At 37.6% G+C, this 14,328-nt stretch overlaps 1 protein-coding gene across 4 annotated transcripts in view; it reads right to left on the bottom strand.

Annotated features, from left to right (window-relative positions):
- Positions 1 to 14,328, bottom strand: part of LOC121429724 (thiamine transporter 2-like) — a 45,911-nt gene that overhangs the window by 14,764 nt on the left and 16,819 nt on the right. For 2 of the 4 annotated variants that reach the window (XM_041626921.1, XM_041626918.1), the window contains exons 2-3: positions 2,266 to 3,139; positions 1,564 to 1,703 (exon numbers count right to left, since the gene is read on the bottom strand). In XM_041626921.1, the coding sequence (XP_041482855.1) occupies positions 1,564 to 1,703; positions 2,266 to 3,107 (982 nt within the window). In that variant the 5' untranslated portion in view covers positions 3,108 to 3,139. Of the gene's footprint in view, positions 1 to 1,563; positions 1,704 to 2,265; positions 3,140 to 8,358; positions 8,464 to 10,005; positions 10,276 to 14,328 lie in introns of those variants that run through there. The other 2 variants (XM_041626919.1, XM_041626920.1) reach the window with 2 other exon arrangements.

Raw genomic sequence — 14,328 nt, 5'->3', positions numbered from 1 at the left:
CAGTCATTCCCGCACACCAAACACAACACATATTGTATGCACATCGTCCACTCCCTGGGGAATATTCCAGCCAATTGTTAATGAGGTGCACACAGTGCTGGACAAGCTACAAAGACCTTCACATCCTACCGGGTATCCATTTTAGGAACCTGGGTGGAGAGTGGCAAAGTGTGGATTGACACACAGCTATAAATGTGGGATGCTACATGTAGTCCAACGTGGGATTCCAACACACAATCTCCTGATTGCAGGGATTTATAAAACTAAAATAAGGGGAATTGTATTACTTTTCAAATTGAAATATCAGTTTTGGTCAGTCACAAATACTTTTCATAAATTCTGTACAGTCCTGTAAAAAATTCCTGCTATATAATTAATGTACATTTATAAGATATTATGGATAGCTGTGATGCATAGTGAGAAGCAATATCATGAAAAAGGGTATTTAGTATGTGTGCTTCTATGCAACATATACACAGAAAACTTGTATTTATGCGTGATTTCACACCTCCCCCATTTCACTTCAACTTTTACTTTTATAAAGTTTTTCTACAGATTAGAGTAGGTTTTTTAATAGGACATTTTATATACATGTAGTTTTCATGAAATATATTGTGGACAGTGGACATACGGTTTCTACTATCACTAGAATGAGCAAAGGTAGAAGTTTTGGGGTATATCTCCAGTGTGCAAAGGGGAGAGTTGTACAAGTATGACATCATAATCTTGGTCACATTGCCAATTGGAAGATCTCTATAGCATTTACTGATTTCGACATTCAAATCCTCATAACTCTCTTTATTGTTTGCACAATTATTCTTACACATTCACAGATCTTATTCTGAGATTTTTCGGTTTTCATATATGTACAAGCTTTCTTTATTCAAGGGTAGTATTGTACTCTTTTAAAGGTCAAGTCCATCCCAGAAAAAAGTTGATTTTCATAAATAGAAAAAATTCAAACAAGAATAATGCTGAAAATTTCATCAAAATCAGATGGAAAATAAGAAAGTTATGACATTTTAAAGTGTCGCTTATTTTTTCACAAAACAGTTCTACATTCATCTCAGTTTAAGAATGTTGATGTCCCTTACTCAATATTTCTTTTGTTTTTTATTGTTTGAATTATACAATATTTCATTTTTTACAGATTTGAAAGTTATGACCATCTTGTTTGAACCACAAAATGTTAAAACAATAGAATTCCACATGATCAGGGAGGAATGAAAAATTTTCCGCATGACAGAGAGGAGAAAATTCAAATACTTCATATTTTATATAATAAAATAAAAACGAAATTGTGACTGGGTGATGTCATCGGTCCCCTCATTTGCATACTGACCAGGATGTGCATACAACTGTTTTATGAAATTTAGCCAAACTTTGAAATGTCATAAATTCTTATTTTACAGCCGATTTTTATGAAATTTTCAGTGTTATGCTTGTTGAATTCTTCTCTTTGTCTTCAAATCAACCTTTTGTTGTGGTGGATTTGTCCTTTAAACGTTATGTTGTGTGTTTTTATTAAGTAGAAATCAAATAATGAAAATAAAGTTTTCATACCGAGGAGAGTTGACAATGCCTCCACTGCTCCATTGTAGACATTTTCAGAGCTGTGATTACCAGACTTTGTAAAAATAATGTCCCACAGATTCTGGATGTAGTTGCCAATTTGAAGATTACCACAGGTTGCAAAAGCCCACCTGTGAGTGTTACAAATTGGAAAATACATTAAGTCAATATCAGTGAACCATCTTTACATGTAATTGCCAGAGTCAGATCAGTTTGCAAGACAAAAATTATACAGAATATTTTGTCAGGGAATAATTTTGCCTGTAAACCAAATTTGATTTTTGTCATTAGGAGTTCTAAAAGCTCTAAACTTAATTCTGAACAGTAAAATGCGGAGCAAATTGTCATGCGATACCAGGAAAATTATTCCCTGTAGATCAGATTACAAAATCCATGTGTTATTCATCTTGTATAAATATTTTTTTTTTTTTCTTCAAACTGAACAGATATTTTATTGTTCCAAGGATTCTACATTAAGGTACCGGGGTACTAAAATCGGACAGAGTAGCCTGCAGTTAACATGAATGTTCTAAGAAATTCATATGATTTTGTATTGATCAAAATTCACAAAATTTGAAGAAAAAAAAACCTTTTTGGAGATGGAAGAGTAAAATACTACAAGGATAAACTGCTGATCCTATCCCCCCTTCTTTCATACTTCCAAGAGTAAAATGCAAAATGTAGTCAAATTACCAAAGCGACCATTCCAAGAGCTGTCTATTGCTGTAGCAGTTCTTGAAGTCTGTCCACAAGTACTGGCAAAACCGCTTGGTAGATGAATAGCAAGAAACAGTTCTCTCTTTCACTGATCGTGAATGTGCTTTTGATTGAACATCAACTCCATGACATGATTCATCTACATGTGCACTGGAACTTTGTGTCGGGTTTTCACCGGGAACGTGACCTTCTGTAGGACAGTTTGCAACTTTTGGCAAGTCTCTGTGAAAATAAGTACTCTTATGAACCGATGGTAAGAACAGACTAATAACAAAACCCAAAGAGACAAAAGCGAGACTAACGTAATTGAGGCCCCTGTATGTAGTAACTTTAAAAGAAATCAATAGTTGTCCGATGACAGCCGCCACAAACCTTCCCGCAAGGAGAGCGGATCGCGTGTAACTGGACACCTGCTGGTAATGGTCTGATGATACAGCTGCAAAGATGTACGCGAGGTATGCCACTTCTGTTGATGTCGCGAAAGCATACATGAACTGCATAAGTTTCATCATCGTCACTCCATATGCCCAGAGAAGAAGTGACCAGGTTCCGATGTAGGCTAAGCCTTCAAAGACGATGACCGGTTTGTAGCGGAGTAGGTCAGTGAGGACAAACACGAAGACCAGGGCGACCATGTAGGTGTACGTCCAGACCGGGTACACTTCATTGTCCACTTGCTGCTCAGTGAGGTTCTTGTCTCCACGAAGGTAAGGGGTCAGGAAGGGTTCCGAGGGACGTACTTCCTTCAAGAATCCGTAGCTGCAGAGAAGAGCTGTTGGGATCAGCCAGTTTCTTTCTCGTACAGGATCCATTGTCATTAGCTCTGATCACAGTTGATTTGGAGGCTGAGCTACAAACGAAATGTGATAAACATGTTAATTCAAGTTTGATATCATTTCAATTTTAAAAATTACCAAAATGAAAATAATGCCATGATAGAGGATGGAGAGGAACAGGGAAAATGAAGTAATTGCTATTGCACACCTATGACCATGACAACAAGTCTGCCTGATCCACAACAGAGGGAAAACAAATTGATTGTTACTGTTATCTGTCTATGTTATATTATTAGGCTAATGCCTAAAGTGACAGATTTTGGGGAGAAAATCATAATTTTCAGTTATATGTACTTGACCATGACAAACGGGCAAATTATCACAATCTATCAAATTTCTGTTTTTTAGACAGTTTCAATTCAAACAGCTGTGCATATTTTTTTTCATTTTTCCTCTAAACATTTATTGATCAATATTAACCACAAATATGAATCAAACCAATCAACAAGCTATACATGATAGAGCTGTATTTTTTGCAGGATTGCTTTCAAGCTTGCTGCATTCTGTTTTCTTTTTTTTTCATCGTTTCACACACCATTTCATTTACCAAAATTGGATTCCCTCATAACTTTAAGTATTTTTGAATGATTATTGACCTTATGACTGGATATAATATTCTATTAAGTGCAAGACCATTTTTCATACAACACATTTCCATATTACAGCATAAATGGAAAAAATTAAAAAGGACACAAAGATATATATCCAAGGCCTGTGAAAGAGATGCTGATGTCAAACAAAAGGACTGCTCTTAAATAAATTGAAGCCCTGGGGTGGTATTCTGAAAACGTTCTTATCTTTGTTCTTATCTCAATGAGATAAGACACTAAAATCATTGCAAATCGGTATTCTGAAAATCTTCTTAACGCGTTCTTATCTCTGTAAGGACTGCCTCCTTCTTATCTTCAACACGCCCATTTTTAAGATATTACCAATCACAATGCACTTTATATTGGCAGTTTAATCCAGCCTAGTTTAAACAAAAGCGTTCCTAATTTGTAAAGAGAATATCATGGGCGCTGCGCGTACACGGTTTCTGGCGCATTGCTCGAATAGTCATTTTATATGCAATGACTGATTATTTCGAGACACGTGCACAAAATAAAGAAAAAAGGTAAAGAAAGCAGAATTTTACGAATGAGAATAAAACAGGAAAAAAGTAGGTAAGAAGACAGAAAAGGGTCAGAATGAAGCAGAAATTTAAAAAATAAAAGGATCAAAGCAGAAAACAATGAAAGAAAAAAAGGTAAATGAAAGAAAGCAAGCAAAAAGAACTTAAAAGAAAATTTAAAAAATAAAAAGAAATAAAAAAAGGAAAGAATACAAGAGAGAAAAAGGAGGAATAAATAGAATGATAATCAATGATAAAAAGAGGAATAAAAAATTGAAGGAAAAATAAAGAAGAAAAATGAAAGAAACTTAAGGAAAAAAAAACAAAAAGGCCAAATTAAAAAGATTAAAAAGGATAAAATGAAGGAATAAAGAACAAAAAAAGTTAGACAAGTGGAATGCCTCTTGCCGTCTCACCTGCATCACGCGATTCAACATAGCAGCAGTGCTGACTTTGAAAACTACTATAACTCGCCCAAGATGTTCAGTGATACTTGGTTACTCTTATTTCCACGTTTTATGAATTAGACCAATACACTTACAGAGATAGGATGGTAATTCAACAAATACCCCCAATGCGGCCAAAGTTCATTGATCTCACATGACCTTTGACCTTGATCATGTGACCTGAAACTTGCACAGGATGTTCAGTGATACTTGATTACTCTTATGTCCAAGTTTCATGAATCAGATCCATAAACTTTTAAAGTTATGATTGTAATTCAACAGATACCCAAATTATGGCCAAAGTTCATTGACCTTTGACCCTGGTCATGTGACCTAAAATGCACACAGGATTTTTTTTTTCAGTGATACATGATTACACTAATGTTCAAGTTTAATGAACTAGACCAATAAACTTTCAAAGTTATGATGGTAATTCACCAGACACCCCCGATTCGGCCAAAGTTCATTGACCCTAAATGACCTTTGACCTTAATCATGAAACCTGAAACTTGCACAAAATGTTCAGTGATGCTTGATTACTATTATGTCCAAATTTCATGAATCAGATCCATAAACTTTTGAAAGTTATAATGGGAATTCAACAGATACCCCCAAATCGGCCAAAGTTCATTGACCCTAAATGACCTTTGACCTTGGTCATGTGACGTGAAATTCATGCAGGATGTTTGGTGATACTTGATTAACCTTATGTCCAAGTTTAATGAACTAGGTCCATATATTTTCTAAGTTATGATGACATTTCAAAAACTTAACCTCAGGTTAAGATTTTGATGTTGATTCCCCAACATGGCCTAAGTTCATTGACCCTAAATGACCTTTGACCTTGGTCATGTGACATGAAACTCTAATAGGATGTTCAGTAATACTTGATTAACCTTATGACCAAGTTTCATGAACTAGGTCCATATACTTTCTAAGTTATGTCATTTCAAAAACTTAACCTCAGGTTAAGATTTGATGTTGACGCCGCCGCCGTCGGAAAAGCGGCGCCTATAGTCTCACTCTGCTATGCAGGTGAGACAAAAAACAAACGTATGAAAGAAAGTAAAAAAAAGGAAGGAAAAAAATATATGTAAAAGTGAAGGAAGAGAGAAAAGGGGACAATGAAACAAGGAAATAAAGAGAGGGAGAGAAAGAAAGAGATAAGAGAGAGAAGATAAAAGATGAAACGAAAGTTGAAGCAAAATTGAAAACGAAATAAAGATAAAAAGAAAGGATGAAATTCAAAGGAAAGAAACAGAAGGGGAAAATAAATGGGAAGAAAATGAAGAATGAATGAAAAAAACGAAGAAAGAAAAATGGAAAGAATAAAGAAAAAGATTTTTAGAAATTAATAGAAGAGTAAATAAAGAACAACAAAAAATGAGAATGAGCAAAAAAATAAATTAGAAGTAGGCCGAAAGAAGGTGCAAATTTAGTGTCATAAAGCAGAAATAAGAATGAAAGAGCAAATGAACGAGCGAAAAAAAGAAAGAAAAAGAACCCCAAAAATAAAATGAAAAAATTATCAAAGAAAACAGAAATAAAAAGAATGAGGGGAAAAAATAGAAAATTAAGGGAAGGAGGAAAGAAAGAAAAAAGATCATATAAAATGAATAAATAAAATAAATATAGAGGAAAGAATGAATGAAAGATAGAAAAAGAATGAAGAAATAAAAAGATTACAAAAAATAAATAAAGTGAAGGATAAAAGGGAAAAGAAAAACAGAAAGAGAGAAATGGGGAAAGAAAAAAACAAAAACTTAGTAAAGAAAAAAGGAAAAAATCGAAAAGGGAAAATAAAAAAGGAATGACCCCTCAGTAGATCAGCAGGCAGCAGCAACATAATTGATGCTGCTGAGTAGGCCCATCCTCCCGTTTTTCATTTATTAATTCACATGTATCATTTTATATGTAGGGGAAGGCGGGGTAAGTTGAGCATAGGGGCAAGTTGAGCCACCAGCCCCAGGCCAATAATGAGTCAGACATTGTGTGGTGTCATGTATTGATGACCCATAGCATAACCCCTAACCCCACCACATTGTTTTCAACTTTGAAACAAAAAGTAGTTTTTTAGAGGGAAAAATATGAATTTCAGCCAAAAAAGTAAAAAAGAGTGTGAAATAGATAAGTGCTTTATAAACACACACGTCTTTAAATATAATAAAGACATGATAACAACATTATTAGTCCAGGTATGGATCTTCATTCTTGTCATAGTCTTTTATATGATGGATGCATAATGAATGTGTGGATACAAAATTATTGCACTAAGTTCGGACTGGGGTAAGTTGAGCCAAACAGCATGGGGCAAGTTGAGCCATGGTAATTCCTATGGTAATGTATCTTAAAAAACAAACAAACCATAAAAATCGATTGAAATGCTGGCTGAAAGGAGCAAATTTACATGACTGCTCTTTTCCTTTTAAAGGATGTTAGTATTTATAGAAAATTAGCAAGTGAAAAGACTTTAAACAAAAGATTGACATGCTGGTTCTCCCCTCATTCATTTTGTACATAGTTTTTGTGGCTCAACTTACCCCAGAAGGTGGCTCAAACTTACCCCATATATGGGGCAAGTTGAGCCATTTGACATCGTTTTTTTCAAAGGTCACGATGACTTTCAGTGTTGGGATAGAAAACTATATGTAGGTGGAAAATATTTCAGAAGAATTAAATTTCAGGGCAAGGTACCTATTTCGACAAGATTATTAATCATATAAATTCTAACATGCAAAAAGCAAAAACTGTCACAACTTACCCCGCCTTCCCCTATTGTTATTTGTTTTAACGGAAATAAATTCAATTTAAAAAAAAGCAAAAGAAAGCATAGATAAAATAATGCAAAAGAAAAATAAGGAAGAAGTTAAAAGATTCAAAAGAATAAAACAAAATGAAGCATGAAAGAAAGGAAAAAAAAGACAAACAGAAAGAAAGGAAGAAAAGCGAAAATAAATAAATAAAATAAAGAAAGACAGAACACAGGCAAAATAAAGGGTGAATGAGAGAAAGGGGGGAAGAATACTTGTTACTCCCAATGGCCATTGATTTTTAGCAAGAAAGAAGGCAGACCTCATAAGATGTGATAACCCTCGAGCTATCTTAAATATTATTGTGACGGCAGGTATAAATGACGCATGACACAGTCATTTAAAAGTTGTGTATGTGGTATTTATTTTGAGGGTAGATCAACCCTTGAAAGAAAAAAAACAAGAAAGAAATGATGAGTACATATATATCATTTTTTTACATCACCAGCACAAACAATAATGAGTCATTGCATTCTTAAACCATTCAAACCTCAATGTGTTTAAGATTACTAAGGTGTCAACCAATTAAATGTTATGATTATTCTTCAACTAAACTGGCATGATACATTACATTAGTCACCTAGTTTTTACCATGTTCAATTGAAATACTGTATAGCATTAACGTAATTAGAAACATCTTATATTCCTAATAATCCTTCAACATACATTGTCCAATAATACAAAACATGATGCACAGTATCATGTTTTGATACCGATCTCCGAACAGCGGAGGAACTGAAACGAGAGAGAGTATCTGATTTTATACATTACATAAACAAGAAAATTATCACGATCAATTACCACAAAATATTAATACTATATATTTTGTTATAAATTGTCTTTTTAATCATATAACATTAACTCACCCCTCTTGAGTTCTCAAGGAGGACAAATCTACGTGCAGATTGAAAGTCACCTACATAGCAATAGCATCGTCAACGAATCGAGGGTTCGACCACTGTAAATACAAATATTCATAATAGGCCTGGGACTTTCGGGTTTTTTCTCTTCGGGTACCCGTGGCAATTTTCGGGCGGGTACCCGAAAATCATGTCGCTCGAAATATGACTGGTGGAAAAACCCCATTGGTGACGTCATCAAGCCAATGCGATGCAAGCCAATTTATGAATGAAAATATAGTAAGCATGCGCATTGCAAGCCTCCCGTGTGCCACGCAGTATTCCATCGAAACAAGTCTGCAATACTCTGTCACCTCGTACCAAAATCGACCTAGAATTCCACTTTTCTATATTTTATATGAATTATGAAAGGTATTCTCAGAGGATCTATTTTCTCACCGATAGCGCACAGGTAAGCAAATTTTTATTACTTCTTGCTTTTCCGTCAAAATCGTACGAAGTAGCGTCGATATTACATCGTGTTCGTGAGTTTGTAGAATCTATCGCTACGTGAAAAAAGTCAATTGATTTCCGGGTTTCGGAGTGTCAAATGCGCCAGCCAATCAGATCGTGTTACCATTTTCGGTTTATGATGAACTGAAAATGGTATCAAGAACGTGATTGGCTGGTGCCTCGTATGCTCCAAAACCCGGAAATCAATTGACTTTGTTCACGTAGCGATAGATTCTACAAACTCACAAACACGATGCAACATCGACGCTACTTCGTAAGATTTTGACGGAAAAGCAAGAAGTAATAAAAATTTGCTTACCTGTGCGCTAGCGGTGAGAAAATAGATCCTCTGAGAATACCTTTCATAATTCATATGAAATAAAGGAAAGTGGAATTCTAGGTCGATTTTGGTACGAGGTGAAAGAGTATTGCAGACTTGTTTGACGGAATACTGCGTGGGGCTGAGGCTTGCAATGCGCATGCTTACTATATTTTCATTCATAAATTGGCTTGCGTCGCAGTGGCTGGATGACGTCACTGCGCTGCAAAAGAAACATGGCGACGATTGAACGATCTCAGTCACATCATCACTTGAAAAACTAGTAGATATTTCGAGGGTAATTGGTGAGATTCAAAATGAGACTTGTGTACTTTTGTGATGAGTTTACAATCATGTCTTACACTACGCAATACAAATCAAATGTACGTTATACTGGTGAGCAATTTTCGGGTATCGGGTATTGATTTTTCTACCGGGTACCCGAGGCTTCCGGGCGGGACCCGGGTACCCGGGTTTTAGTCCCAGCCCTAATTCATAACATCTTTGATAAAGTCTTGAATTGTACCAATGAAACAAATTATTTTATACTTATGTGTATTTTACTCACAATCATTCTGTTTACAGTACAATATCAGAAAAATAAATCCCGACAGGTGCAATTCATATTCAATATACCAAAATAGTACATAAATGCCATCAAATAATTCCAAATACCTATTCATCCAATTCATAAAACAGAGAGGATTCACTTATAAATTCCTCTTGCTACATTCATAGCATATACATATCACAGCAATCAAGTACTTTCTATTTATAAATCTCACAAAAAAAATGCATCACAAAAAATGTTTAAAACAATCATTAACATATGAGAAACTCACCCCATATACAGCTTTTTGACAGTGTGAGGACAAATCAAACCACCTTCAAATAGATCAAAAAGTGTAACTCAAATCTTGACCTCCCCAAAGCAAGAGGGTGGTCAGTCTCTTTCCATCTCATTTGGTCATGTGTCAAGCAAGCTATCAAGGAAGCTGACCCAAGGTCAAGGAGGACTTCATTGAAGGGATCTCCTCAGAAGTATTTAGATTGAAAGGGATGAATTCAATACAATGCTTCCAGGGACAATACAGATGCTTCAATGCATTCAGGGACCTTCTCAACAGATCAGTTTTACATACAGATACACATAGAAAACATCAAAATACACATAGAAAATATCTCTCTCTTGTACATATATTTTCTGACCTGTTACAATATCATAAATATCGTACAGAGATAAGAAAGAAAAAAGATAACGTTTTCAGAATACCACTTATCTTCATTTTGTTCTTATCTTTTAGCGCGCTTTTTGTATCATATGCGCGAATCATAAATTTACGCGCTCAGCATTGCATGGAAAGCAAGATAAGAACAAAGATAAGAAAAAGATAAGAACGTTTTCAGAATGCCAATTTGAGAACGTGACGTAGATAAGAACAAAATTAAGATAAGAACGTTTTCAGAATTCCGCCCCTGGTCTCCTTAATGAAGCTACGTTCTCTTTAATGAAGAGCTCTACGTTCTCCTTAATAGTTCTTGCTAGAAAAGGAAGGAGAATGAGCAGGAAAATCTGTAAATGAAGTATCAGAAGAAAACGAAAACAAATAAAGGACACAGATTTTGAGGAAAAGGAAGAAGGAAAGAGAAAAGAAAGAAGAAACCACGGAAGAGAAGCAGGAAAGGAATGGAAAGTATTAGGAGATGGAGAAAGAGAAGCAGAAAACAAGTGGAAGGGAGGAAAAAAGTGAAATGGAGAGGAATAATGATGAAAAAAATTGGAAGCAATAGCTTTGAGGAAGCAAAAGTAGAATAAGAGGATATCTAGTTGGAGGATCAAGGAAAGGAGCATCTGCAGATGGAAGAAGAAAAATGACAGGACAATCAAGGGTGGAAAAGAAGAAGATAAAGAAGGAGGAGGGAGGGGAGGAAGGGAGCAGGAGGTAGACCAAAAAATAAAATAGAACATGAACTGACAAAATCGGTGTCGGCTAGAGTAGAGGCGCACGGCCAATATGGGAGACTCTCTCCAATAGGGGAGACAATCTCCCACATTGGAGACTTGCTTTGCAAAAGGACAAAAGAAACAACACCAACAAAAGCATGATTTTTTTCCACCCAAAATTTTGTCTCACTGAGGTCAGAAGCCCATTTGTTTTGTGTGTGATTGACAACAAAAATCCTTATCAAAACAAAAGTAGACGGTGAAAAGGGGTAATTTTTCATGAGGAATCTGCTTATCACATTTTTATTTGCCGCCAAGGTAATCCTTTTGCCGCAAATGTAAACAAAGGAAATTGGTCTCCAAAACTGGAGACTGTCTCTGAAATTGGATACCCAAATTCTTCACAAAAGTCTCTGATATTGGAGATAATCTCCCACATTGGAGACAGTCTCCAATATTGGCCGTGTGCCTCTACTGACAAAGAGTGGAAGAAATGGAAGGAGAGGACCAAGGGGAGAAGGTGGAGAAAGAGGGGGAGGAGGAAGAAAATGATGAAAGAAGAAGAAAAAGAGGAGGAAGAGGGAGAAGGGGAAGAAAAAGAAGATGAAGTGGAAGAAGAAGAGCTAGTAGTAAGGGGAAGAGAGGGTGAAGTCTGAAGAGGATAAGAGGGGAAGGAGAAAAGGAGGGAATGAGGTAGAAATATTTCATACTGGTGAACTGGCATGACAGGAATTGAGGAAGAGGAAAAAGTGAGAGGAGACAAAGGCATGAGAGGAGAAAAGAAAGGATGAAAAGAACAAAACCAGGAGGTGCTGATTTGATAAAGAAAGAATATGAAAATAGAAGGAGCAGGAGTGGGTAGAGATCTAGATTATAATATAGGAAAGTACGGTACCGTATTCAAAATGAAGACGAAGGGTGATAAAATTAACAGACCATGCACCACATTCACAACCTGGGCACAAGGCGGGCCACCACACACGTGGCGATTTCATCTTCAGGCACATGCACTGCTCAAGTGCAGGCCAGGAGGAGCGGGAACAGAATTATCGCCTCAGCTCACTGAACATGCTGAACTCACAATCACTGCACCGCGGCACCATCAACCACCTCTCTCTCTTAGGTGATCCCTCCACTGTTCTGGAGATTCTAAGATTCAAATAGAACAATTCCCAGTCAGGTAAATCACAGGTTCAGCAACAGGTTGGAACGGTAGCCATGCATTTTATGTAGAAAAAAGAGAGATTTAAGGAGCAGACAGTTATTGACTTCGGATGGGAGACCAGGTTGATGGGTTAATAAGGTAGCACAGGTGAATTGGTGTGGGTCATCAGCAGTATACACATCTAGATAAAGTGGGAAGTCAGTGAGACACTCCTTTACTCTGAGTATGAAGTCTTGGCGGAGGTGGTCAAGAGCGGAGCGAGATCCAACAAAATGTTCAACTGTCTCATCATATGAGTCGCAAAGGGGGCAGGTACGAGTGGAGGACTTTCCCAATGTGTGGAGGCGACAGTGAGTGAGATATGTGGATGAGAGTAGCTGGGCTCTCACAATGAGTGCGAAACGGATTACAGGAGAATGTGAGGACTTCGGATAAAGGAGATTAACTGAGGGTGGTATGTGATCAATCCAGAACTTGAGAGTTGACTTCACACGGATGCCCTGGGCAACGAGATCATTGACGGCAGTGTAGATCTTGTACTTAATCAATTTCTTAAAGGTGGAGTAAGGAAGTGGTTTCAAGATAGTACTGTGAAGATCAGGGAGGTCATACTTTCTCAACGTATCCTGGATGACTTGGATAGTTGGAGTCCATGCTCCGAGAGCTGCCAGAAATGTCCGGTATTCGAAGCGGTTGTGGTCCAGATTGGAGAGTTGGCCGAAAAGGAGCAATCTATCGAGATCTATCTGGATGGAGAGAGGCAAGAGGTTGGTGAGAAGATATACAATCTCGTCCGCCGCTGTTATTGGGACTCCAAGAACCCTCTTAAATAGATGCAATTGGGCTTTGTCGAGTTTCTGTAGCATGGATTTAGTGAGTTTAATAATAGGAGCGCCATGCAACATCCTAGGAATGCAGAAAGTTCGCCAAAGGTGTGCAATCAGCAAGGGGGAGAGACCGCCAGTATATGCACCAGAGCCAGACAGGGAATAGAATGCACGAAGGCCAGTTCCGATGATGCCGTCAGTAGGATCAGACCGAGAACCGGATTTTGGAATTCCAAGGTGAGGATGACTGGTTTTTGCATCAACAGTACTTCCGTTGACTGTCCAGGAAGATTTTGTGGGATGCTTAGCATTGTTGAAGACAATCACTGCACTTTTGGAAGGATTGATTTTGTATTGCCAGAACTCCGCATAGCTGAATGTGGCATCAAGCATCAGCTGAAGCTCATCTGGGGAGTTGGCTATCAGTGCGACGTCATCAGCAAGAACAACAACGCCAGAGAACCGGCCGTCTATTGAGCTGCCGAGGTTCTTGTCTCGCAGCTCCTTGATCAGTCCATCAACAAACGCTGTGTAGAGTAGGGGAGACAGAACCCCCCCTTGACGTACGCCTTGGGTGATGGGGATTGGGTTACTGGCTGCACCCTTCCAGAAGACCTTGCTTTCAATCCCATGGTACATAGATTCCAACATGTCCTGAATACTGGTGTCTAGATGAGAGGACTTTAGCTTCTCAAAGAGCCCCCTATGCCACACGGTATCGAAGGCCTTCTCAGCATCTAAGAGAGCAAGATATGTTGGGAGTTTTTGCACAGTGTTTAGTTCGATGATCAACTCAAGTGACATAGATGTGAGAGCACATGAAAATCCCTTTCTGAAGCCAAACTGGAGTTCATCGGGGGTGTCACTGATGTAGAGCTGACGGATCATGTGTGGTTTAAGGCAGTGTTCTAGAAGTTTGCAAAGGACGGATGTGAGAGTAATGCCTCTGTAATTCCTTGGGTCATGTGGATCCTTCCCTTTGCCCTTGTGAAGAGGGAGAATAAGGCCTTGCTTAAAGATTTTTGGGCAGTAGGCCTGATGTAGGAAGGTGTTGAACAGGGCAAGAAGAAGACGGCGAGCTGTGTCACCCAGATGTTTCAGATGTTCAGGGGAGACATTGTCCTCCCCAGCAGCCTTGCCCAACTTCAGGTGCTTGATAGCCTCATCCAGGTCTTGTGATGTGAGTTGAATGCTATGCCCTATCTCAGGAGCAGAGGAGTCATCTTGG

The sequence above is a fragment of the Lytechinus variegatus genome, chromosome 16, assembly GCF_018143015.1.
Source record: "Lytechinus variegatus isolate NC3 chromosome 16, Lvar_3.0, whole genome shotgun sequence".
In the NCBI taxonomy this organism is placed as follows: Eukaryota; Metazoa; Echinodermata; class Echinoidea; order Temnopleuroida; family Toxopneustidae; genus Lytechinus; species Lytechinus variegatus.
The sequence above is the reverse complement of the archived record's forward strand: the minus strand, read 5'-3'. Positions and strand labels throughout refer to the sequence as shown.